The following is a 27,477-nucleotide window of genomic DNA, read 5'->3' as shown; positions in this document are numbered from 1 at the left end:
ATACCCCTTTAATCCCAACACTTGGGAGGCAGAGGTGGGTGGATCTCTATGAATTTGAGACAACCCTCATCTATATATCCAGTTCTAGCCATTGCTTTATAGTTAAGAATCTATCTCAGAAACCATGCACACACACAAAAAAAGTAAAGTAGAAAGATATACTTGCCATAAAGAGGAGAACATGTGTGACAGGAAAATATAGCCCTATAGACTTCATACATACAAAGTGACCCATGAGAGAGCTGTCTGGGGACACCACAGGGGCCTCAGGACCTCTCAGCAGTATTTAGAACTGGGGCTAGTTTTACAAGGGCAGACAGGGAAATTTTAAGGAAAAAAGCAAGACAATTCTCTACAGTCACCATGTTCCAAGCACTCCTCATCCTGCCTCGCAATGGACAGGGTCAGCATGTTTTTTGAGGTAGGATGGTACAAGCTATTGACACAGGAAATGGTAATGGGAGTGGGGCATGTGGGTCTTGACCCTCACTGGAAACCCAGAGGCCTAAAGGGATTAAGACAGGGTGGCCCTTGTCACATGGACTGACTGGACACAGCTGGGAAATGGAATGCAAAAGCTTCAAGTTGCAGTGAATACATTCAGACTGTGGGTCACGGTCACACATCTGTGACATGAGAAAGGCCCCACACAGGGGTCACACAGAAGCTTATCACTCTGGGCTCTCCCCGGGGCCAATGACAAAGCAGCTCTTTTGGGTTCCTGTTTACCTGTAGGATCTGCACCAAGCACCCTGGTGTGTCTTGGGGTTGTGGGGTAACCCCACTTACCAGACAGCACCATCACTGGCTCACAGTCTGCCAGTGAAACTCCCCTCCGATCTGCACCAGCACCTCTGACAGGCCATAGAGGAAGGGGACCCCAAATGCTAGCAGCTGACACATGAAAAACGAGTCCAGGGGGTTTTGGGCTACTTGGTGCCCGATTGAAGAAATGTTGGTTTGTAGGTGCTGGCTCATCCCCTTGGCCTTGTCACAGAGGCCAAGAGAGTGACGCACCACCCAGCCAAACAAGGAAGTGAGGCTACCTGGACTTCTCTCGGCTGAGCTGGCGGCAAGGCTGGCCAGTCCGTTTGCATCCGTGGTGGTGACATCCTGCAGGGGTCCTTTGGCTTCCTAGAAGAGTCCATGAGAGAAAAAGAACAGTGACTGGCTGCAGCCCCTGGACTCAGGAGGCAATGACCCTGAGACTGGCTAGTCTGTGTGTTAGCACTGAACTGTGTAGTCCCAGGAGAAGAGGATGTCTTTGATCTTCTCATATCAAATCTGGGCTGCATGTACACATGACACACATCAATTCTCCTGCTCACTTTAAGTGCTCTTTGGATGACCGAAACAATGTAACTGCTGCACAGTGTGAATAGCTATTGTACTGCATTGATTAAAAGAAGAGTCTGAACAGATTCAGAATAAAAGTGGTATTTTTCCCTCCACAGATGGGACCTAGGGTGCAGACTTCACGGACACAGAAGGCCAACTGTACACCTCTTCCCACCATCCCTCTGTAGTCAACCCAAGCTTGAATGTTGTCAACGTGCTGTTCATGAAGTGAAGAGATTACTCAGGCCACCTTAAGAAAACGAGAACAGACCAGTCTCACTGAAGCAGAAAAGATAAAGTCGAGGGCTTAGACAATAACCCAGGAAGGCAGGGCTTAAAAGGCAGCAGGCAGAGCCAGCTATGAGCAGTTTGGTCTTCCCAGTATGGAGAGCAGGGGTTGGCCCTCAGATGCTCGGGGTGTGGGCTTAAAAGGGGGTAGATTGTGTGTGGGGGGTATGTGTGTGTGGGGAGGGGGCTCCCGAGGAGGCTTGCTCTCTAGCTACGAGGAAAAGACCCCAGGGAAAGAACAGTTAGGGTGAGTAGCCTCGTGCCCTTCTGTCCAGAATAAGCCCTAAGCATCGCCTCTGAGGCTGGTACCTCTAGATGCTTGTAAACCTGGTGTGTCTGCAGTCAACTGCAGTTTCTCTCGAGTCTACTCATGGGATAGGAAGGCTATCTAAGAAGTCCCACTCATAGGAAGGAAGCTGTTACCTTTCCAGACAGAGGAGCCACAGCTGGCCTCTTCCTTTGCGCGTAGCCAGATAGTCGGTAACAGTAGTGCGGCTTACAGTAGAATTTGCCTGCAACAGCAAGAAGCAAGGAGAAGAGGCGTGAACAGAACTCCACAGTTGTGAACTTGGCTTGCTAGCTATAGGACACCACTGCATAACCCCCCATACCCACCCCTGGCTCCCAGCTCCCCCTGCAATCCAGAAAGGCCAGCCCGCAGCCTCCTTTCCCTGTGTCTGATGTAGAGACCTTCCCTTTGGGTGTGTGGAGGTTGTTGAGCTACCACCAATCAGTGGCCAGAGCGAAGATGTGAGGCTGGCATGACAGAGCCAGCAAACAAAGCAGTAGTGTGTGAGGACAAAGATTCGGTCACATGAAAACTGCAGCAACTGTTCTGGGGAAAAGGCAAGAGCCAGTACAAATGCAGGGTGGAACCAGGAAGGCTTCAAGGGCGGTGCCAGTTACTAACTCCAGAAAGAGCTATCTGCTCCCCTTCACAGCCATGGGCTTCTACCCTTCCCCTCACTAGCCAGGGTTGGTCCAAGGATGCAGCTATATGACAGTGTGCTCCAAGTAACACAAGGGACTAGAGAGCTGACTGAGAGGTAAAGGACTTAGCGACGGACAACCTGACTTCAATCCCTGGGACCATGGAGAAAAGCAGGGTGTAGTGGTGGGAACCTGTGATCCCAACATTCCTACAGACAGATGGGCGGTGGAGTCAGGAGACCTGGCCAGAAGCTTGTGGGCCAGCTACCCGGGAGTATGGTGTAACTTAGAAGAAACAGTAGGAGAGTCCCTGCCTCAACAAGGTGGGTGGAGATAAGGACTCCCAAAAGTTGTTCTCTACATGGCCTGTGGCATGTCTGCTCATGCACATGCACACATGCACGCACACACACACACACACACACACACACACACACACACACACACACACACACTCATTCACTCACTCACTCACTCACTCACTCACTCACTCACATAAAACAGTAACAACAACAAAAAATTTTCTATGGATCATCAACAGAATAAAACCCAGGGTGTGCTTCAATACAGCCAAGGCCAAACATGATTTGCTAGGGCTACACACATTTACTAGGCCGTATGTAATGGGATGCTATCTCCTAAGGAGAGTGCGGCCAAAAAGGTTTGAAAGACCTGTCCTCCTTCCCAAGTGCTGGGGCAAACTAAGAGTAAAATGATCCAAATCTGTCCTCAAACTACGGTGTGAGAGCTAAGCATTAGCCCCACTCTGAGAGTGCTACATCGGGAGCCGCTTACATTACCCCGTTACCCTGTCATCTACCAAGAGAGACTCCAACAAAGGTAAATCCAGGAGACAGACAAGGCAGAGGAAACAAAGGTGCCCGGTGGGGCTTCTCCCCTTTTTCTCTTCGCTGGTGACCTGGGCACATCTCCCTGTGTTGTATGTGCATGGTGCACACACGTTAAGCATACAGGTGAATGAATGCACAGAAAAGCTGAGGCGTATTCTCTATTGCTTTCTGATTTATTGCCTTGGGATGGGTCTCTCACTGAACTCCAAGTTTGCCATTTCATTTATGGGCCAGGGAAGTCACAAGGACATGGCACCATGCCTGGCTTATTTATGTGGGTACCGAGGATTCAAACTCAGATTCTTAAGCCTATAGAGAAGTTCTCTTATCCACTGAACCATCTGACTAACCCCCTACATTTTCTTCGTTTTTAGTAATAGCTGACTTATGCCTTTATCTGTATTTCTTAGTATTTTAAGCCAGCTTTGTCAAATGCCCGGGAAAACAACTAGGAAGAAATGTTTACTTGGCTCATGATTTCAGATGTCTCAGCCCAAGGTTAGGTGGTCCCATTGCTTTGGGCCTCGCTGATGCAGGGCATCGTGGTGGAGGGGGAAGAAAAAGCATGGGGAAGAGGCCAGGGACAAGTTACATCTTCTCAGAGTCCATCTATGTGACTAGTTTTCAACAGGCTCCACCTCCTAAGATACCTGTCCCTACCCAATAATGCCATTAATGTATCTACCTGTGACATAAGTCACTGATAAAGTTAGCACTCCCATGAACTAGCTGCTGCCTCTAACAGCAAACTATACCTGGACTTAAAGCCAATGGTGGGAAAATTACAGAGAATTTTGCCGGACTTCAGATAATGTTCCTAACAAGTCACATTTCCCCAGATTTCTCACCAGCTGCTGGCACTCAGCCAGTACTTAGAGACGTGGAACTGTGGGGGACATGTGACCAGCAAAGGGTCAGCTCACCATCTGCTTCTCCAAGGGGAAGCAGCTGATTTATATGTCTTTTCCCTCTTGTCTGCTTTGTCTTTAGCTTGTCCACCATACCTTTCATATAATCTGTGAAGCCACTCTGTTCTTTTGGGGGCTTGTTCCCAATAAACAGACGATAAACTATATCAGCACCTGGATCATGGAGCACATTTTGGGTGTTTTGTATTTCATTCTTCTCATTCCCCGGGGTTGGAATCTGAGGCTAGGTGGGCCATGGCAATTATAGGCACTGCTGTGATCTTGGGGGACGCCTGTCGCTGAGGCTGGCTTAGAAGGGAGACACAACTCTGAAGCTCACAGTCTAGTCTGGGTTTTAGCATGAAGCTTGAAGCTTGTTTATTTTTAAATTTTAAAAAGTTTTACATTTATGCGTATACGGTGTGTGTCTATCTGAGGGTACGTGTGTCAGAGTCTCTTTCTGTGTGTATGTGTGTGTGTGTTTATCTGCGGGTATGTATGTCTGAGTCTGTATGTATGTGTCTACCCATGGGTATTTTGTGACTAAGTCTGTGTGCCTATCTGTGGATTTGTATGTTTGAGTCTGTGTGTGTGTGTGTGTGTGTGTGTGTGTGTGTGTGTGTGTAGACAGGCTCAGGTGGGCACTGTGGAGATCAGTGAACAACTTGAAGGAGTTGGTTCTCTGCTTTCACAATGTGGGTCTCAAGGAATCAAACTCCGGTCATCAGCTTAGCCACAAGCACCTTTATCTGCAGAGCCATCTCACTGGCCTGAGGCTTATAATTCAAGAATACCATTATTTTTATTGTTACGCATTGTTGTTTATTTTTACTTCTAAGACAAAAACCCAGATCATAAGCTCTGACTCCTAGCTGACTAGCACTGAATCCTACTCTAAGTTGGAAAAAAAAAATACAAGGGTTTTCAGAAACTAGGCTCAGATCCCAGCTAAAAGGTAATTTCCAAGAATGTTCCAGAAAACTGCTTTCTCTAGGAAGGCAGTGAATGATACAAGGGGACAGCTAAAGTGAGATCTCAGTTTAAGTGCTACACCAACCTTCAGACTCTTTAGCCTCTGAGAGCGCACTTCCTCCCACAGGAGAGGAACAGAACTCTCACACTGTCTGGTGAGACGGTCCACTGTCACGGGCATGAGTTATGTGTGCTCCATTAGTCATTAATGCTTCTTTCCTCTTTGAAGATTCGTGTAGCTCATCCTGACCTTGAACCTCAGATCTTCCTGCCTCTACCTCTCAAGTGCTGGGATTATAGAACTTTGCCACTATAGCTGGCTTTAATGTAGTTTATAATTCTCTTTCCCAAACTGAACATTATTACTTTTGCTTTTTGAAAGAATTTTTTAAAAAATTTAATTTTTAACTAACATTTTCTATGTGTCAGATACAGTTCTGACCACTTTACATGTATCCATTCATTTAGTGCTCACACAACCAAACAAGGTCCAGACTGCTGCTATACCCTTCCATAGGAGAGGATAAGCCGAGCTGCCTGCCCAAGTGCCCCACAGTCAGAGCATCAAAGAGCCTGTACTGTCAGCCACTGCACTACGGTCTCAGGAAAGCCAGCCAGACTGACACTGCAGACTCATCACAAGCTACAGAGGACTCCATGAAGTGACTGACTGGAGATTATCTAGATGAAGACAGGGTTTCGCTGTGCAGCCAGGCTGGCCTCGAACTCAGAGACCCATCTGCTGCTTCTGCCTTCTGGATGCCGGAATTAAAGGTGTGGTTTACTGTCACCTGGCTTAGATTGAGCAATCTCGACAGTCACACTGAAGGACAAGGAGGATGACACAGATGTGTGGCATTTATTCAACTGTCCCTGTCATTTAGTGACAGGAGTGACATGGACGCTGGCCTCCATGGAGGCAGGCAAATACTCTGGATGGAGCAGAGGACGTGTGGCTTATGTAGGTGGGACTGTAGCAGGAGGGGCAACTGGAACATGGTGGCTGGCTGATGGCCAGGGGTCTAGAGGGACCTCTGAGGAGGGAATATGTGGAGACAGGAGGGCCACAACACCCATTCCAGCATGACTAGTGTATTCTGGGTGAGAGACGCCTCAAGCTAGGTCCTACGGCACCAGTGGTGTCTCAGAGGACGAAGTAGATCACTGTGCTTTGCCTGTGTGTATCGTTCCCACCAAATGCCGGCCAGTGTGTTTAAAGTAAAAAGGCTGTGCCTTCTGTGATTGGGAGAACTGTTGGGGCGTGTCTTGAACGGGACTGTGAGACTCTGGTCCTTTCTCCCTCTGTGGCTTCCTGGAACTGAGATGGGCACTTCTGCTCAGCTGCACAGTCCTACCACAAGCTGCCCTGTCAGAGCCAGACAAGATTATAGTACAAGATCATTTGACTTACCTAGGTTGGCAAATTATATTATACCTATTGGATCAGAGTAATTTAGTGTGTTCTTTGATGTGACTGCTTAATTGAGTTCAAAGGGTGTAGTGGCGGAGTGGATAAAGCCAGCCACAGAGTTGGGATGTGTGTGTCTCAGGCTTGGCAACAACACACCAAGGGGAAATGAGTGAAAACAACACGCTGGAGTGGTTGTATCCACCCGGGACAGAAGCAGCAGGGGTGGCAGGGTGAACCATGTCTGAGTTCTTGGAGGCAACATGGACCGCCAAGTTAGAGATCCCTGCAGTGCCAGATGGCCCCATGGGAGCTGGCAAAGCTTGGGTTAAAAGGTTAAGCATCTTTTTGATATTTACTGCAACACACTTCTCTGCCTTCTAACTAAGGTCTTTACATAGTTAAAGATGCAGACCTGGGCCTCCGGCTAGAGATGCTGATGTCCGACAGAGATTACAAAGCTTGGGCATTTCAATCCTCTCCATAAGGCAGACTCTTGGGATCGATTTTGCTTGCTGTCAGCCATCTAAGGCAAGAAACATGCGTTCTAGGAACCTTTGCCATGGCTCTTTTAGCCTCCAGTCTCGTGTGAGGTGAAAAAGTGAGTGTGTGACGTGAGGAAGATGTTTACACCACCGCTCTCAGAGTCTGGTGACTGGAAAAATATTTTTAGAGCCTCAGAATTTAAGAAAAAGAAAAGAAAAGAAAAGAAAGCGGTGGCTGAGAAAGGTTAGTATAAAGAAAACAAAAGGAAAGGAGGGACAGAGCAAGGCCAAAGGAGAAGGGGGCATCACGCACGGTTGCTGCTGCGGTGGCCAGTGTGCAAAGACTCACCATCCTCGATGTCATAGGCGTAGGCTGACAGACGCAGGGTGGTGGCACAGTACTCGCACTTGAAGCAGCTGCGATGGAAGAACTTGCCCTCGGCGCTCAGCCTCTCCATCACGTAGACCCGCTTTTGGCAGAAATAGCACGTGTCGCTGCCCCCCAAGTTCTGCGGGAACTCTTTCTTTATGGAGCCCTGTGGGGAAGTGGGTGGAGAAGCACATCAGACTCTGTGGCATCTCGGGGCCACATGAGCCCTCTGTGGGTGAGGAAGACTTCGGTCACATGGACACAGACCACAGGTCGTAAATGATCACAAACGCTCTCCCTTCGGCTTTCCCAGAGAGCAGCTCTCGAAGTAGCTTCACCCCACAATCCCCTCCGGAGGACCCTGGGTACAAGCCAGGGTTTGAACCTGTGATGCTCAACAAACATGGGATGCTTCTGGTGAAAGACCCAAGCTTTCAGAATTCTGCAACCATCAGGCCGACTATTCTGCCGGAGTTCAGCTGGGGGGTGTGTGTGTGTGGGCAGAACAAATACACACACACTCAGTGTTCGTGTGCGCACATCCTCTGAACAGAGCGGCCATCTTTAAAGAGGAAAGTTCTTTCCCACAGAACATTCTAAATATATACCGCAGTCCTAGAAAGTCAGTCATCAAAATCGAGACCAACTCAAGGAAGCTACCATGTGGCAATCCAGGTGGCCACAGAAACCATAGGGCCCTCAGAGAAGGTGAGGGTCACTCGCCACAGAGCCATGACTAGAGACAGTGCCCCTGGAATATCTTACCAGTTCCTTCTTGTCTAGAAGGGTTTTGGGTTGTTCCTTCCTTTGAAGCTGATTGGCTATCTGCTCAGCCAATGAGCTCACTCCGCCCGTGTACATCTTTATATACTTCTATTGGTTGGAGATTACACAATGATCAAAATGAAGGGAAATGAGAAGGAAAAAAAGTAAATTAAGGAGATGACAGGAAAACAACCTTCGAGGGGTGTAAATTACACAGTGCAACTGCAAACCATGCCAACACAGTGCCCACAAGCAGAAACCGGGCAGTGAGCAAAACACCGTGCCAGGCTCCACGTGGTGGTCAGCACACACACGAACAACAGCGGTGGAGACAATCTTCCACAGGGAAGAACTTGGTCCTTTATGTTTTTCTGAGAGTCCAGTTCTGGGGATAGTATAGAGAGATAGAAGACAGAATGGAAGCAAACATGGAAGAGAAGAGGAGGCCTGCATCCTGGGTGCTCAGAGACTCTGAGGGTCAACTCCAGGCAGATGGTTAGGAGAGGATCCAATGTGCTCTTCGAATAAGCCGACTGCCTCGGCCAAGAAAGAAACCAGGCAGATTCTTGTAGACATTGATGTCCCATGTGGACAATAGCTGTGAATTGTTCTGGCATTGCTGGAGACCCCCTGCCTCATACCCCAACCCACAGCATCTGCTCCATTCAGCAGACCATCTTAAGCCTCCCTGGCCATTTCCCCACTATCAGGCGGCGGCAGGGAGTAGGTGGGTGGTGTTTGAGAGCAGAAAGGCAATGCTTATCTACCCAAATGTGAAGGCTGGATTTCTCCCAGACTAGGAGGGACACCAAATTACAAGCTACACCCTGAAGGAAGCTGCTCCGTTTGTCCCAAGAAATCAGGTTTCTAGCCCTGGAGGAATTGTTTTTCCAGATGAACAACAAAAGAAGTCAAAATCCAAAACAGAGTGTAGTGGCACACATTGGCAGTCTTAGCACTCGGAAGGCTAAGGCAGGAGGATTGCTATGAGTTCAAGGCTAGCCTGGACTACTGAGTGCGACAGTCTAATCCTCTTCCCCAACACACAGATCAAACTAAGGCAATCTCCCTTTTGGCAACGCTGAAGAAACAGACAGGAGAGATGCCCATGTCTGCGTGGTAAGCCGTCCTGCTCACAGAGGTCAGGCACCCTGTGGTTTAGCTTGGATCCTGTCCTGGGACTACAGTCACTCTTATGGGCAGTCTTTTAGAGATGTGAGAGGCAGGACTCTGGGTTGAGACAGTGTGTGGTACACCTCTCATGGTAGGAAGTAAGGGAGGCTCCCAGCCAAGTGGGAGAGGTTGTCACTAAGGCGGAACTACAGCAGGCAGCATTATCCCAGAGATGCCATCAACCCCCTCGGAAGTGGCTTTAAGGGACAAACCCGTAAAGCCACATGTAAAAGGGCTGCTGGTCCAAAGAGAAGCATGCCCAGGTTCTGTGGGGCCAACTCTGTAAGACTGGAAACACACCTGAGAAAACATCTCACCAGGCTCAGCGAAGGCCTGGCTGGGACTGAGCAATTAATGCCGTTTCCCAGCTCAACTAAAGAGATGTCCTAGGACTGGTCGGCCTCACCTGCCACTAATCCCACAGATTATGTCCATGAGTAACAGAGGCAACAAGTCTTAGACTTGGGACTTTGAGAAGCACATGCCTGCGGCAGGCAGACACAAGGTAGAGGAGAACAGAAACGAGAGCCAAGCTCTCCTGAGAGATTCCCTCAAAGGACCCGAAAGTCACATTTTCTTCACTCTGTAGAGCAGATGACAAAGTGCCCAGAACTCTGCAGCCCTTGCCCCACTATGTGCACCCAGAACTCTTCTCTCGGTTTTTGTAGCAATGAAGACAAGCACCCCTCCAGAGAGATGGACTCAAGTTCCCTTTGTTTCTGGCAGGAAAAGCAGCTGGTCTTTCTTCTTCCTACTCCCAGAAGGGCCGGCGTGTAGGAATTGCTGGGCTCACCCCACTGCATAGCACACACATGCATATGTTCCTGCACATACACACACATGGGCAAAGGCAACAGACTCTCGATCCCTAACAAATTCCTTGGAAAGGGATCGAAGCCACCCGGGATAAAGCAGGGTACATTCCACACACGACTACAAGACACACCAAGAGTGTCGTGTGCTTGCTACTTTACTAGGAGAGTTAGTGACCGCATTGGTTCAAAGTCTGTAGCACGTGATTAAGAAAACACAAGTCTTCAATCAAAGGTTGAGGAAATGCTATCAGTATCGGACACAGCTTAACAGTGGGTCTATGCTGACAGGCTGTGACATGTGAAACATTCAAAGGCAGCTAGCAGCCTCTTTCACGTAGGTGTCTGTGGCGGCCCTCACACACACACAGAGCTGCTGAGGAGCCAGGCAAAGGCAGAGACCTCCTAGGCTCTCTCAGGGGAGGTGACACCTGTGAAAGTGGAGAGAGCAGAGGCTGCAGAACATGATTTTGTCAAGTCCAGGCCATGCTACCTGTCGGAGGGAATCAGAGGAGGGAGAGGCAGGGCGGGTGGAGGAGCGGAGACTAAGGGAGAGCTCCCACTGGTCAACAAAAAATCGACGTGAAGGCTCAGGCTCTGGCTAGAAAATACAAAGGTGGAGAGAAAGAGCACAGTACATGTTAAAAGTCATACCTCAAACAGGAAATCTGAGTGTCAGACGGTTTGACTATTTAGCTGCAGAATGTATGTGCTGAATAAAAGCAGGTCTTCTGATTCCCAGAAGCCAGTGAGCTTCATCTACGGCTCCCATCTCTTTCCCACGAGCCCAATGCGTACCGCTAGGCTGGCTATGGAGCACATGTCTGAGCTACGAGCACCTGTGAAGCCTCAGGGAACCTTGGCTTGGTGCTCCCACTAGGTTCACCCTCAGCAGGTTAACACTGGCTTCTCACAGAGCCTCTGCAGACCGGAGCAGCGACTTTCTCTTGGCAGGGTCATCTCATAGCCATTGTAGTTTTTCTCGTGACGGTGCAAAGAGCAGGATTGGGGACCCTCACTGTCCTCTGCTAGGGGTCAGTCAGGCCATGTCCGTGTCCTGTGGACAGTGCCCAAGCCTTTCCCACCTCCTAATGCCAGAGCTCAGGGAAGCTCCAACTACCCTAGGTGCTCAGCACAAGTGTTCTGCTTGCTAAGGAACCAGATAAGCAGGGGGCATGATCCGGGGCCTAGATCTCCTTCCTGACACTGGCCTCAGCTGGTGCAGTAACAGTGGGCAGGATCTTCCTCAGTGCTGGCCCGCATAGCCAGCAACTCTGACCTAGAGAATGAGCTAACAGACATCCCCAGTTTTCCCACCACACTCTGGATACGATCTTTACAAGGTGGGAGGGATAGGTGCTGCCCAGGCTCCAAGGGGAGCCACTGCATCCCCACTTTAGTTGACATTTCAGTGTCATGGCAGTGACAAGGCAGCGTGGCGGGTATCTGGGAGTCCCCTACTGGTGTCCGGAATGGTGTAAGTCATTTGAACCCAGGACAAGGAGCAACCGTCTCTGTGGATGAGTACCATTCATCAGAAGCAATGAGATGACTGACCATCTGGAACGTGGAGCAGTCACCGTGTGGGGGTGAAGGAGAGCTGCAGAGAGTGAGGGTGTGCATGGGCGGGGCTATGGAGTGGGGGAGAAGTCCTGGGCAAGAACAGAAGTGGTGCCCCAATATCTAGCCTGAGCCCCACACTGATATCTATACACACCAACTCCTAGGAAAAACAGAGTCCCCACATGCCAAACTGTCATTTAGGCACCTCCTGTACCCACTGGGCACCTGCTCTGTCCACCGGGAACCTTCTCTCCCCGCTGGGGACCTACTCTACTCCTGGGCACCTATTCTCCTCACTAGGCACCTACTCTCCCCTCTGGGCACTGGTGTCTTGGACCTCAGTTTCCTGTCAAACTTCCTTTCACTCAACATACAGCCCCACTTCCTTTTCAGCTGTTGCTTATTAAAAACCATCAACACCTCATTAAGTATGCATGCTTCAGAATGCAGGGCATGAGCCTGCTCTCCTTATGATGGGACTATGGTAGGATCCAGGCAGAAGGAAGAGGCCGTGTACATAAAATCGACACCAACTTCCCTACCACGTGGCAGGAAAGCGGAGCTGGTGACAGGGAAGGACAGAGGCTGGCCACCTCCGCCTCAATCACACCTGTCCTCCTAACTCTGTCCTGCTGGTAGTTTGTTCAAGGGAAGAGAACAAGGGAGGTGCTACTGCCTGTTTCCTAGTGGACCCAAGATGTATCCCAGCTTCCTGCCTGGTCCTCGGTGCAGTTCTCAGAGAGCAAAGGCGGGAGGAAGGCAGCTGTGAAATCACCAGGACTTTCGAGATATCAGCTCACTGCAGATCCTCAAGGACAGGACCAATGCAAAAAAGCTTCCCAAAATAAGTAGGCTAGGGGCTTCATCACATTCATTGGAAAAGAAAAGGAATGATACCCATTTTAGTGACATCTCTGCGTTTTTCAGAAAGGATTAGTCACAGCTTCTCATTACACATCCATCCTGCCATTGGCTGCTTTTCCTGATCTTCCTGATTGACTTCTTCCCCAGACTCCGGTGAGAGCCTCAGTTCAGAAACACTGAGACAGTATTTCTATTTCAAGAGCTAAGGCTCTCACATCCTCAGCCTGTCTGTGCCGAGGCTCCTCTCTCCCACTTCTCCCAGATTACCAATGCCTTCTGTCTACCCTTGCCTACTTGGGGGAAGAGGTGATTTCTTGGGATGGAATAGGAGAACAAAACTGGGACGTCTCTACGGCCCACTGCAACAATGAAAGCATCAGGGTTAGCATCCAGTCTGAGTGCTTTGCAGATGGACATTCTGTCGTTAATGCTATCGTGTGGGACAACGCTGCTAGCAAAGAGCTCTGGCTCTTGGCTGGGTGATAAGTGTGCAGAAAGCTAGGCGAAGGGACTCCTCTCCACACTCCCTTCCCTCTGCCCCACCACACAGCGTGCCCCAAGGGTCGGCTCTCAGCATCCCATGCCACAGGCTCATGCTTTTACCCTCTTGTGGTGGGGATTCTGCTTGCCACGGCTGTCAGCATGAAGACTCCTGTACATCTGTTGGCAACAAAATAAAAACTTAAGCTCCATCCTAACTCTCTTTGGATCTACTCAGCAACAGTGGGTGGTTTAGGCAAGAATTCAGGGTTCACGATTATATATATATATATCCCCAGCCCCACACTTCCCTAACCAACCGTCCATCAGTACCAAATTCCATGACCTGGAACGATTTTCCGTACGGCCTTTCTGCCCACCCGCCTCCAGTGCGGCCCCAAATATGGACCAAGAACGATGGTTAGTACAAAGGTGGAACAAATGTGTCTTTCACACAGTGGTGGAAGATCGGAGGCGTGCAGTGCAAGGCTTGGGGAAGGCGGCTTGGCAGGGAAGCTTTCCACAGCAAGAAAGGCTGGGAGATGGGAACCGGACAAACAAAGGACTGTTAGAGAGTGCAGAGGAGACTCCAGGATGGGGAGTGGGGCCCAGGTTACCCATGGGAGAGGTTTGTGGAGAGACTGGCAGCCCTCTCAGTTAATACAGAGGATCACAGAGGATCATGGGAAACCCTAGGACAAGCATGAGGCTGCTTCAGTGAACTGAGGTGACAACTGTGGGAACAGGAGGACCACACTGCTCACTAAAGCTAACTTGAGATGTCCATCCTCTGGAAAGGGACGCCAGTGTGTGTGGGGGGGCTGCCCTTATCCAGGGCAGCATGAGCCCTGAGCCTGCCTCCAGACGTCTCACGGCTCCCACTCAGCTTGGGGCCGTTGCTCACCTGGCGTCTCTCCTTGGCTTCTCCACCCTATGCCTCAGAATGGTCAAGTGGAGATGATGGTGGGACTGCCCCAGTTACTGTGAGAACTGACTGAGGGGCAGAACAAATGCTCAAACCACAAGCCCTGATTTAGAGGAGGCACTGGGCAGCCCAGGGGAGGGAGGAAGGCCTGTAAAACCAGATGCATAATTAGTGGTCACTTCTGAGGAAGGCTACCTTCATTATGAAAACATCCTTTGACAGATCCTGCCCGCAGAGGTATTGTTTTTTTAAAATAGGGTTTCAGTCCAAAGGTCAGCAGCCATTCTGTGTGCACACAGCAGAGGTGTGTCCACCCTAAACCTGTGCTTGTGCGGTCAACAGCTACATGTGGCCGGTGGCTCTCAAACGCAGTTCAACCATCTGCCTGGAATGTGAGTGGGTGGCTGGGTTGGTTAGAAGAAGCTGTAAGCCAGAGGACAGGCTGTCAGTATCAGGAGGAACCGAACCCATGCAGAGGCCCCACGAAGCTTTCTTGTGCACATCTTAACCATACTGTATAAGACAGCAAAAGAAACATGGCTACTGTAAGTGGGGTCCTACAAAAAATGTGTGCCTCTTGTAAATCATGGATGTTGGCTCTGAGATGAACATAATTTATGCTTTGGTTTGTGGCTGTCCTCCCATGAGAGAGACTAGACCAGAACACGCAGGATTTGAATGCACAGGGCCCTCATCTGAGGTCCCAACAGGAATTGTTCGCTTATAGCGACGAAGGTTGTTTTTTGCTACAAGTCATCTTTTAAAAATGTATCTCTGAAAAGCGGGGTTACTGAGATGGTCCCCACATTCACAGTGCAGGAAGTAGGACAGACAGGACATAGAGCATGCAGAGGGTCACCTGCTGGCCACTGTGCGCCCGGTAGGGGGGTGGAGTAGGGGGAGGAGAGAGAGTGATCACTTTTTTGGGGCAGGTCCGAGAGCGCTCCTTTTCCCGTCGCTTTTACACCAACAGACACAAACAGAAAGAACATTGTTGAGACAGGGCCCGGGTGGAGACTGCTCCTGGGAGGGATGAGTAGCATTTGAATATTTGCAAAGCATCCCAAGAGGCCCCTTCCTTGACCACCCTCTATAGCACCTAACTCTGTGTTCAGGGTGACTTGTCAAGTCTCTTGTTTCTCAAGCAAAGGTGGCCTAGGTAACTAAACAGCCGGGGGAACCTTGGTGTAATGCTCTGTAATGTCAAGGGTCAAGGGCTTTATCAGGGAAGATGGGTATCCAAAAATGGGCCTGATCCTAAGTAGACAGATACCACGGGGTATCACATGACATATGCACACAGGTCACACTGCAGCAAAGCACATTCCCACTAAGCTCCCTCCTGTGGCCACATTCCATCAATGCCTCGATTTCTTAAGCCCCTCACTCACACCCAACAGTTTTAAAAACTACAAAGAGATTCCAGAAAATAGGCTCTACAAATCAACTGCAAGCTCATCGTTCATCCTGCCTCTAACACATACGCCCTCTCCATGGTTCTCAAAGATGCTTCTCGGTACTTGAGAAACAATCACACATTACTCTGGGCCTCTCTGGTACTTTCCAGGAGAGTCTCAGCTTCCCGTACAGACTGCTGTACAGGGAGGACGACGGGCTGGGGAGGTGTGGCAGCTGTAAGGTCAGAAAAACATCTCCACTGTGTGTTCCCACCTCGAATGACAAGCTGCTTCCAAAGCTAGGCTGGTCCACGTGCAGTCTGTCTGCAGGATGTACTTCTGAGATCAAAAGGAAAGGGAGGGCAAAGGACGAGCTGCAGTGTTTATGTTGGAAAGAACAGCACAAAGCCACTGGCAAGCAGAGCTGTTGTCCATTTTCCTCCTTCTACACGATGACCTAAGTCGGAACAGGTTCTCGTGCCAACCAACTCTGCCAAGGAAGGCCACGCCTGCCACCCTCCTGCCTCAGTAGAGAACCACTTCAAGAGACACACAGTGAGTCACAGTGAGGTTCTGCCTACTGGAGATGAGTGGCCAGCCGGGAGTGTCCCAGGCATGTCCCCCCTTGAGCCCCCGTTCTCTGGAGTGTCTGAACACATCTCTAGCTTTCAGGAGATAGTCACATCTAGAGGTCCAACCTCATAAGCTAGAGATGCAGATGATGAATGTGAATATTCAACATTCCACAGGGACAGAATGTGAGGTACGGTGTGTCACCGTCACTTCTGTGGGCACTTAAGTGTTCTCATCGCTCATGGGCTCCAAGGCTCTGCCCAAGGATCTTCCTAACTAATCTTTCATTCCAACCTGCTATTCACTGATGGTGACAGTAAGGGACCGCGATGACAAGCCCAACAGGCAGGAACAACAATAAAAATGTCCCTGCATGGGACTTGGCACAATGTTTTGGGCTGCTGGGCTCCATGAGTAGCCTGTGCAGGACCAGGTGCCTGGTGACCTTTTAAGATGCCAGGTTGGTCTTCACCAGGACAGAGGCCAAGACCCAGCCAGCAGACTCTGAACCACATACACTGCCCCCTCCTTCCCAGCACAACCAACAAAGCTGCACCAGCCTAGACCGCACACAGAGCCACCCATGTCCCCACTCACAGGTGACAGCAGACCTTCTTGTTCTGTTCTAATCTCAGGCCTTTTCCAGGAAGGATAAGACTTTACAATTCCAAACTCTGGGTTAGAATTCACCTATTCCCTTCCATCAAGACTTCAAGCAAAGGATAAAAGACTTAAAATACAAAGAAATTCTTGATGGTGTTCTTCAGAAGGCCTCCCTCTATGAAGTTGTTTCTGCTGAGGCAGGAAGCTTTCCTTCTGTTGCAAGTTTGTACATTTCTCCAGCATTTTCCTTCTTTCTCCCTGGGCCCCGCCTTCCACCTGGAGTATTATGAGGTTAGGAAGAAGCATTTTCTTCAAAATACGATTTCAGTAACAGCCAATTCAGCATTCCTCAGCACTTCTCAGCAGCAGAGTTGGTGAGGGTGGCCAAGAGAGGCTAACAGAACCCAGGAACAGCTCACCTCACCGCAGCACCCTGAAGTGACACCCATTACTTGGAAACTCATCCAGAATAGCCCCTGACCCCCAGCAATAAACTGCTCGACTGTGACACTGGGGAGCAAAGGGCAGACGCGTCCCACGGACTGACCAGTCTTCTCTTCTGCCCACAGCTTGGGCCTTTCCTGTTCCTGACTGTCATGAGAAGCAGTTTTCCAGGAGTCCAGGAAGATGTGTTATGCTTGTTTTGGGGTGGTCCTAAGGATGGAGCCCGGGCAAACACTCTACCACTGAGCTAGTCACAGCTCCCAAGCCCCTCACTGAAACGTGGACAGAATCCTGAGGTGGGTGGGAAACCACCTATGAACATTTTGTACAGATCTCGAAGGAACAAATGCATAGCACATGACTAGTTTCATAGGTATATTTCTTGCCTTGAACCAAAAGCCTTGCTTCCCCAGTTCTCTCAAAGGACAAAGGTCACCTAGAGATGAGTCACTAAAAGGCCAATTTGGGAGCAATGTTACAGCAGCAAAGACCCAAGTGCCATACCCTGATGAGTTCCCACATCATTCCAACTACCTTCAACACCACGTCAACAGCCTTCCTAAGATGGTCCTCAAATCCCAGGGAATTAATGCAATCAGGGAATCAGACCAACACCCTCTGTCAAATGTGTCCCAAAGTCACTACTCGAAGTCCAGTGCTTTCCTGTCCTGGTGAGCTAGGGTGAGCCAGGAGCAGGGACGGGGTGGAAGGCCAGTGGCAGCCCATTCTAGACCCCAGCAATTCCTTTACCTGTTTCCACTGGGGGGTGGGAGCAGGGCGACCCTGCTCTGGCAGGCAGCAGGACGGCTGGCTGACCCCACGCTCTTGTGTTGGCTATGACACACACAGGCCACGTGTGAGTGGGGGCAGGACATGGAGACAAAGCAAAATAAAATACATTAAGATAGAAGACAGAAAAGTACCTGCGGAGGACAGACACGCATCTATAACCCGTGAGGAGGTGGGCAGGCTAAGTTAACTCCCACAAAGTTACATTAATAAAGGAAAGACAGTGGCAAAAACAAGTGTAGAAACAGGCAGGGGGAAAGGGCGAGTTGATAAGCTATATGGTTCTTGTTACACTTCTCCCAGCCTGAGTTCTCTGGGGTCTAGACTACTATCTGATGTGGAAAACTAATTCCCCCCACTAATGAGGAAAGCAGTCTTCTACTGGAGGGCACTCTGGCCTCCTGAGGTGGGGCTGGCAGCGTATGAGCAACCATTCCGGCTCTAGGGCAAGCTACCATCCCTGCTGTGACACAAAGGGAAAAGAAAGGGTGAAGACATTAACCCTAAGCCAGGTGTGAGGAGCAAAGGCAAGGCTGCTGCCTGCCTTCCAGGAGCTAGAGAAGATGGAGAGAAAGACTGAGCCCCGCCTCCGGATGCCCTGGTGATCAGGGAGCGCCGTAACACACTTCAGAGACTTTGAAAACACTAGGCCCTTCTCTTTAAAGAAGTTTAGTGACTTCTGAGGAGCCAAGGAGGGACAAGACATGTGTGGCCACTCCAGGCCAGGTGCTGCTGGACTGTCACGTGTGGCTTAAGGAGAGTGAGGCTCACATTCCTGGGATAGAATCTTAGCTCACAGGAGCATGCTCGTCCAGGGCTGTGCAACTAAAACATCCACCACAGCTAGAGAGACGGAGAAGAGCACAGTGTGCACACACGCTGAAGATGTCTGCGAGCTGAGAAGACACCGGGATATGCCATGGCCAAAAAACAAAAGGCAGAAAAGGAAGCCTGTTCCCACGGTGGTCTCCAACCATGAAAACAAGAATGTCCCCAGAAAATGTCCAGGAAGAAATGAGGCAAAGATAACAGACTGTAGATGCCTTAGTCACTTCTACTACAGTCTCCAGATTTCCTCCAATAAGCCACGTTCCTTTTCTTTTCTTGAGATGGCATATGATGATATAGGGCCAAGTTGGCTTTGAACCTATAATCTTCTTGCCTCGGCTCTCCAAGCACTGGTTCCACACCACCATGATGGCTACACGCTTCTTTTCTAATTCAAGTGTGTGCGTGAGTGAACATGTGTGTGTGTTTATAGAAATATGTTTTAGACCTCTCTACTGAATTTGGTCACAAATTCCTTGCACCTGAAGTGAAGCTGATATAGTTAAGAATGTGTAAGATTCAGACAAGAGCAAGTTCAGCCCACAGGTCTGGGGTCTGGCACGATGCACCTCACTACACTGAGGTGTCTCTGTGCCATGTGCCCATTCAGGAGCTGAGCTTAGCGCTTACCTGTCTCCTCACACCAGTGGACTGAGCCGGTGCATTCTCTTCAAACTTGGCCAGCAGCTGGGTTGCCATGTACTTCACTTTGTTCTGGTTCCCGATGGCAGCATCCATCCGCCTGTCCGTCAGGGTGCTCACCAGGGTGGGTCTTTCTCCTTTGTAGCTCCGGGGAGGCTCTTCCTGCCCAGTAGAAAGTACAATAAGAATCAGGGTGAGTCCCAGAGAGCCTCTGATAATCTTCTTACGCCATGTGGGAAGAACGGCACAGCAGCTTCAAGTTGTTCAGCAGCACACTGCACAGTTCCAATGTGAAGAGTTAGCAAGATCCTAGGATGCAAGGCACCAACAGACCTGTGCTGGCATCACCAGATCTCAGCAAAGCCTGCGCGCTTTGCCAGGTGTGTGGTTTTATGACGACAAAGAGTCACAGAGACTCTCCTAAGAGATGATTCAGCAAAGGTCTAGCAATAGCAACTTCAAAACTAATCATTTAAACCACATGGCTGAAGTGATAGCTCAGTGGTTAAGAGCTTACTGCTCTTGCAGAGGACCCACTGGAGACGGCCCACAGTCACCTGTAATTCGAGTTCCAGGGGATCCGATGCCCTCTGGCCTCCCCAGGTAGCTGCACTTATGTGGTGCACATAAACCCACACAGGAAAACAAATGTGCACAACAAACGAACAAACAAACCCTTAAATCGAAAAGGATAACTCAGTCCACCCTTACTGACACAAGCCACGGTGACTCTCACCTCTTCTGATTGACTAGTTTTTCTCCTCTTTCCAGCTCCATCCGAATCCTTTTCCTTTTTATCCTGCACCAAGAGAGGACGCAGACATTAGCCTGGTTACCTGCCTTGGCCATCAGCTCTGACGCTACTGTTAATGTGACTGGGCATACACATACCTTGGGCGATCGCTTCCGGGAGATGGTCTGCCCGAGCTTGCTCAGGAAGGAGATGGGGGATTTGGTGCTGGCTATCAGGACGGCTTTCTCCTCTGCGTTCAGGTCCAGGGTGTCTGTGAACAGGAGAGAACAATGTTTACTTAGAGCGGTGCCACAAAGACCTGACCAGATCCATGCTCCCTTACAGGAAGCTCATGGATCTCTATGGGCTACCGACTAGGGCAGAGCATGTGCCTCCTCCAGAAACAGCACACAGAGGCACACTTAGGTCTAGACACTTTCTTTTCACCCACACACACAAAACCAATGCCACTCCTTCCACTTCAGGTGCAGCAGCTCGCATTTCTGTTTGTGAAGGACGACCTCTGCCTGTGGTCCTCATAGCAGATCGCCCAAGTTAAATTTTGATGAAGAAAACTTCACCAAAGGAGGGTTGAGAGGTACAAGACATGGGGTTGCCAATTTGGGGAACAGCAGAGGCCATGTTCTTAGTTGTGTCTAAAGAGGGGCTCTCAATGAATAGGGCTGGGTTTGTGTTGTAAGAAATGCATATCTAGTTAGGAAAAGATAGAGGTCCCTGTAATAGTATATGGGTTTAAAGACACTGTGGCGAGCAGGGCACAATTAACCGTGGATTCTAATTTTTCATCATCATGTAGGAAGACACACATGCCTTAACCTGTGTGGTGGTCAGAGAGGAACTTGTGGAGTCAGCTTTCTCCTTCCTGTCTGTGGGGTCCAGCGATTGAGCTCCGGTTGTCAGTTCCTACTGTCTGATGGTAAACACCTTTACCCGCTGAGCCACCTTGCTGGTTGGTATTCTGACAGTATACGAATAGCAATAGCAATTTTGAGTATAGTAATTGGAAATGATAATGAACCATTAGCATTTATTCGGTGCTCACTTGCCATTCTTAGTCTAACACCGGATTGTTATAGTCACCGCTCTTTTTATACAGGGAGACTGAAACGCAAGGAAATTAAGAGCCTGCCCAAGGTGGAACACGTGGAAACAAACCCCAGGTCAGACACCGTGGTCAAGACTTTGAAGCACAATGTTTGACCATAAGGGGTGTCCTAGGTAGCTTTGACTGTCACTCACCATAACCCAGAGTGGTCTGACAGGGAAGTTTTGATTGAGTAACTGCTTAGGTCACACTGGGCTGGGGGTGGGGGAGGCTGTATGATTATTGGTGCAGGAGGACCCAGCCTAACTCTGGGAGCCCCATCCCTAGGCAGATGGCCCTGGGCTGTATAAAATAGCTGAGCAAATGAATTAGAGAGTAAAGCAACAAACTGTTTCTCTGCGGTCCCTGCCTTCAGGTTCCTGACTGAGTTCCCACCCCGGATTCCCTTAACAATGGATGTGACCTAGAAGTGTCAGCCAAGTGAACCCTTTCCTCCAAAGTGAACCGCTTTTGGTCATAGTTTTTATCACAGCATCAGAAAAAGAAACTAGAGCAGGTAGCAACAGAAATACTTGTTGGAGCCCTACTGAGTGTTGGTCGATGCAGCGGGCTAAGGACCAAGTAAATCTCTCCGGGAATCTAAGAGGAAAAAGTTGCAAGAAAACCAAGAGAAGAGGAGGCACCGAGAAGCCAGAGAAGGAGACGGAGCACCAAGGGACGTCACTGCAGGGCACTGGAAAGAGGAACACCAAATCTCTGAGACGAGAAACTGAGGCCCAGGGACGTACCTCAGTAGTAAGGAGTCTGCCTTAGATTCATGAGACCCCCACATATATAACACCCATGCACAAACAGAAAAATAAAGAGGTAAGGAATGAGAGACGATCCTGGACTGGGAAGAGTCTTTGCAAGGCACAGGACACTTTGGGCAGAGTGCTACAAAGAGAAGGGGTATTATAATATGCAAGTCCAGCAGGAGCCACTTTTGCAGAGGGGATGAGTCTGAGAGAGGCTGGGGGAGGGTGGCAGAGCGGAGGAAAAAACACTGCTGAGAAGGCTCCTGTGAAGTGAGGTTCTAGAGACTTCCCTGTCTCGAGGGCAGGAGGAGGCCAGAACCCCACCCAAGCTCACCGCTGGAGGAGAGTGAGTCCTTGAACATCTCGTAGAACTGTGTGAGGTACATCACCATGGACAACTTGTCCGGCTCCCCCACTGACGCCATCTCCTTGCCCGTCATGATGGGAGAGATGCCCAGCTCCTTCTCAGCGATGTCAAAGGCCAGCTGGTTGTTCTTCTCCACATTTTGCTCATCCAAAGAATCAAAGTCTCTGAGAAACAGGACAAAAAGAGATGATCAAGTTGGGCTGTCCTCAAACCATAACACATACCTGTGCCGTTACTGTCTCCGTCTGTGGGCTAAAGTCCAGGGAGTCCAGCATCATCCCTGGATCACAGGCAGATCCGCTTGTCTGGACCTCCAGTCCTCCTGACTGAGAAAATGCACACCTTTGGGGGAAATGACTGTAGCTCTACTTTGCAAATAAGAATGGGGTAGGGAAGGTGTGGAGGGTAGAGAATCTTGCATCTTCCAGGGACACAAACTTCTTGCTATGACATAAGCTCAGGATGGGAACTCCCTTGTATGTGTTCCCGCACGCCTGTCCACAATCACAAAGGAAACTAATGTCCGAGAGGGACATGACCCCGTCTGGAGAGAGTTCTCCTTGTCCTGTCACTTGCCCCAATAGTTCTGGTAAAATTCTACTCAGCTTTCTCCTGTGGGGAAATTCTAAAACCTTCCTCAAAGGTTTTCCACTGCTTGATCCCCTGAGTTTTCCCAACCATCTCCACTGATGAACACCCTCCCCCAGGTTTTAAGTCCTTGCTACTAAGAAGCGACTGTTGAGGTTTTCCTTCAGCTGACTTCACGCTACCCTGCCAGCTCTTAGTGTTAACCTACTGACCTCAGGGAATTTTTTTTCCATTTAAAACAAATTACTTTTCCCTTAAGCCTATTAAAGCACGGATGCTCGAAAGTTCGTCTTGAATACAGTTCAGCTGGTACCGAGTCACCCACTGAGGGCCTTCTGATCTCTCACGCATTCTCCAGGTTACACTTGGGTGGCCCCACCCCATCCCACCCACCTCACTACTCTCCCTTGCCTTCCCTTTGAGACAGAACTAACACACAGACACACACACACACACACACACACACACACAGACACACACACACAGACACACACAGACACACACACACAGACACACACACACACACACAGACACACACACACACAGAGACACACACAGACACACACACACAGACACACACACACACACACAAATACACACACACACAGACACACACACACAGACACACACACACACACACAGACACACACAGACACAGACACACACACAGACACACACACACAGACACACACACAGACACACACACACAGACACACACACAGACACAGACATACACACACACACACACCCCACAGCTTCAGAATCACTGTCCTGCCGCCGTTCTCCCCCGTCAGCCTTCCCCAGTGTGAATCATGGGACTTTCATGTACTCTTTTACACCAGAGTCCTTTACACCAAATATTTCCCCTGCTCTTTTCGTTTTGCCTGGGAATCGAACCCAAAGCCTGGTGTCTGCTCGCCAGAGGCTGCCCTGGCACCTCTCCATGTTGGTTTAGTCTTTCTAGAAGACAGTTTCCAATCTGAGACTCTTAACTCTCACTGCTGGGCTCAAGGGCTAACCTGGCTACAACGGTTTTGTCTATGGTTCTGGGGATCAATCCTAGAGCCTTACACATGGTCCCCATTGTTAATATATACCACAGAAGGCTGGTTTTATTAGCTCTTGCATCATTAGCTTGCTAACATCACAAAACAAGGGCTATGACTTTTAGGAGTCCTTAACCAGTCATTAAAACAACAGGCAAAAAACCCTGGACCTAATGATATAAAAGGCAGCCAAGATAATCCACCATGCTGCGCTTCTGTCTCTGAATCTGTTTGGCTTCCATAGTAACTAATGCCTGTGGGGGGGGGGGGGGGGGGGTCTGAACACTGACCTGAGGCCACTCTGTACTGATTCTGTAGATGGATGAGTAAGAGATGGCTTATCAGAGAGACAGTAGGTAAGATGATATTTCATGAAGCTCAGGGGTGAACTCTTGCAAAGAGTAGAATCTTTAACAAAGAAAATGCCCAAGACCATCATAAATCAGGTACGAATCTATTGTTTTCTGTTGGGATGAGCCAGCCAAGTGTTCTAGCCAGGTTTCCCCCGTGACCAACAGCATCTGGGAGAGAGCTAGCCAAAAATGAAGAGTTCAACCCAAGGCCAATAAACAGTTTTCCTTTGTTCAAAGTTAACAGACCCAGGTGGGTGTTTAAACTAGTTGTTGACCTTCTAAATGTTGTGGCTTTTGTTTTGTTTTGTTTTAAGCTAACTTTTTGGGGGTTGAGTTTTAAATACAATGAAGGCAAGAGAGCCCTCTAGAGAGAGAGCACTTTACCATGTAATCCATAGGAGGAACAAATATAAAATGTGTATAAGGGGCTCTGGACTCCTTGGCAAATGTAAAACAAAAGACAAAATTGGTCTCAACTTACATTAGATCGGGGCGGTATCTGTGGATGATCGCACACAGGGCCAGGCCGCTTTTCCAAGACATAGTGAGATCTGTCACATTTACTCCTGAATAGCCGTCTGTCTGCCTTTGGCACCACCCCAGCAGTTTGCTTGAACGAGCTACAGACTCTAAAACAAAACAAAAAAATAATTACTGAAGTGTGCTCACCTCATAACGCTGACATAGCGTTTGCTCTGCAGTACAAATATGCAGTTTGAAAAAACTCCTGAGGGTTGGGACAAAATGTCAGTACTGTCTTTGGCAGAAGGCAGTAAAGCACAAGTTTATGTCACTGGCATCGTGACCGTATCATGATAATACAATTTTAGGTACCACCTATCCAATTCCTGGGTCAATGCCCCACACAGATACCTCCAAGCAGGGTGACAAGGACCTGCCGCTCTGAAGCCATGTCCCAGCGGCACTCCTGGAGACAAGGGGATGGCAATGTGCCACCTTGGAGCTGATACCTCACTGGCAACAGAGTCAAAATCTCCCTGGAGAGTTGCCTGGCAACAGGCTGAGGAAGCTGGTTCCTCCGCAGCAACACCCAGGTTAGACTAGATAAGGTTTCTCCTGTAGTACCTTAAACCCAAGCAAACAAAACCTTAGTCTCCTTGCTAAGGTTCTGACTGAGAGCCAAGTGAAGAGGCTACGGGGTGACAATGGCTAGGCCAGTCACACCACAACTGTCCTGGACCCGGCTGGCAACTTGTGTTACAAACACAAGTTATGTGTGGAGACCATGCCAGGCACAGACACGCACGCTTCTCTGACTTGTTGATGTGTCTTCATCATAAGGAATTCTGAACACTTAAGAGAACCTTTGAGCATTGCTCTGTGTTCAAGAAGTCTGTTCCTGTCCCTGAGGCAGCTGGCGTTTAGCTTTACACTAAGTCACTTGGAGATTTAAACTGTGAGCAGGTTAAAAATGACTGTGATGAGAACCTTGCTGTCTTTCATAGTAGCCACAAGGATTGAGACAACAAATGGGCCCACTTCTCCTGGTTTGATACTGATCTACTCAGGTGTTTCCCATGTCTGCATCTGCCTACTCCATGGACATCAGGTAACTTCAGAACCCTAGGTGAACACAGTAATGGTGAGTAAAACCATCTCTGTTCTCAAGGGGTTGACACCCCAGGGGAGAAAGGAGGTGTTTCAGACTGCCTGTTTTTTTCCACATCTACTGTCACATCTCATGACCCCATTAAATCAAACCGTTCAAGCCAGAACTCAAACCTTTCCGGCCTTCTCTACCTTCTTGAACCTTTCTGGCCTTTTCTACCGTCTCATTTGGACTGATGCAGCGTAAACCGCAACTACCTACCCGGTGTCTCTGAGGACAATTACCTGTCCATGCTGGTGCACTGTGGTATCTTCAGACTTTTAATATTAATAACAATGACAGACCAGTGGCTCTTTCCACCCACTGCGTGCCAAGCACTGTGGTGAGCTGTGCCAGAGACCTCATGACCACAACCCCAGAACAGGGCTGTTCCCAGATCAAAAACAAGGAAACTGAAGTGCTGAGGTTCTAACTCCTGTGACCAAGGCACCTTACAGATGGCACAGGTAGGACTGAGAGTCGCCCAAAGTCAGGTTCTTCTGTGATCAGCCCCAGATTCTGGCCTTTCTCACATATAGACTGTGGAAATGTTTCCTAAACCTAGTCTCCCTGTCCCAAGTGTATTTCCCTATTCAGTCTGTTCTAATGCACCTGACCAGTTTTACTCAACACCATGCTCCAAGGATAACCTCCAACAGTCCCTCAACACACATGAAATACAGAATGCCCAGTATGGTGGTTCTGTCTCAAGACCCAGCCTGAAGGCTACCTACCACATTTCTACAAGGCCTCTCCAAAATCGTGAGTGTGTGTATGGCGAACCACGAGCTTGTGTGCACTGGGTACACTTTGTCATGTGTTTTTTTCTCAATCTCTCTAGGATCTGTAACCGATCATCATGGGACACTGACCTCCAAGTGTGACAGCCATTACTATCTTCATCAAAGCAGGCATGATTACTACCAAAAAAACCCTTGAGATCAGAAACCCTTAAGCTATTGATGTTCCCTCACAGGAGGGAAACACCTCCCTCCCAGCTTTACAAAATTCTGACCCAACTGAGCACAGTCTTAGGAGGTACTGAGCATAGAGAAGGCAGTGTGTTAACTGCAGAAAGGACTCCACCTCACAGCTATGGAGAAGTACCATCTATATGGGAGTGGGACTTTCAGGGACGTTTGGAGGCCACCTGTGTCCCTGAGGTAAGTTTACTAACTCACTGGTTCACAGGGCTGCACTTGAGGGGACTCGGTATTTTGGTCTATTGTTGGTTCCCTATCTGGGGCAGACAGACATCTGTTTATATCTCCTCAGGAAAAGTTCAGACAATAATTTTCCTCTGCTCTTATGCTGCATTAGACCACAGTACTTTTCTCTGTGAGGACTGCCTTGCGTATTCCAGTAAACAATATCTCTGAGTTCTACCCACTAGATGCCACCAGCAAACCTACCCTAGTCATGACAGTCAAAACGTACCTTGGCAACAAACTAACAACCCCAGAGGCTGAAACCACTGGCCGCAGCCCAGGGCCTCTGATAGCACTGTGGT

At 49.3% G+C, this 27,477-nt stretch overlaps 1 protein-coding gene across 22 annotated transcripts in view; it reads right to left on the bottom strand.

Moving 5' to 3' along the window:
• Positions 1-27,477, bottom strand: part of MICAL3 (microtubule associated monooxygenase, calponin and LIM domain containing 3) — a 169,445-nt gene that overhangs the window by 65,268 nt on the left and 76,700 nt on the right. For 19 of the 22 annotated variants that reach the window (XM_080914365.1, XM_080914368.1, XM_080914372.1 and 16 more), the window contains 13 exons: positions 24,840-24,987; positions 22,339-22,535; positions 20,300-20,412; positions 20,145-20,207; positions 19,397-19,570; positions 17,900-17,983; positions 14,992-15,090; positions 13,331-13,387; positions 10,794-10,901; positions 8,316-8,423; positions 7,530-7,716; positions 2,050-2,138; positions 1,047-1,134 (listed from right to left, as the gene is read on the bottom strand). In XM_080914365.1, the coding sequence (XP_080770491.1) occupies positions 1,047-1,134; positions 2,050-2,138; positions 7,530-7,716; positions 8,316-8,423; positions 10,794-10,901; positions 13,331-13,387; positions 14,992-15,090; positions 17,900-17,983; positions 19,397-19,570; positions 20,145-20,207; positions 20,300-20,412; positions 22,339-22,535; positions 24,840-24,987 (1,515 nt within the window). The remainder of the gene's footprint in view (positions 1-1,046; positions 1,135-2,049; positions 2,139-7,529; positions 7,717-8,315; positions 8,424-10,793; positions 10,902-13,330; positions 13,388-14,991; positions 15,091-17,899; positions 17,984-19,396; positions 19,571-20,144; positions 20,208-20,299; positions 20,413-22,338; positions 22,536-24,839; positions 24,988-27,477) is intronic. The other 3 variants (XM_080914364.1, XM_080914366.1, XM_080914367.1) reach the window with 1 other exon arrangement.

The sequence above is a fragment of the Micromys minutus genome (assembly GCF_963924665.1).
Source record: "Micromys minutus genome assembly, chromosome: 3".
Classification (NCBI taxonomy): Eukaryota; Metazoa; Chordata; class Mammalia; order Rodentia; family Muridae; genus Micromys; species Micromys minutus.
Note: the sequence above shows the minus strand (reverse complement) of the source record. Positions and strands in the feature narration are given on the sequence as shown.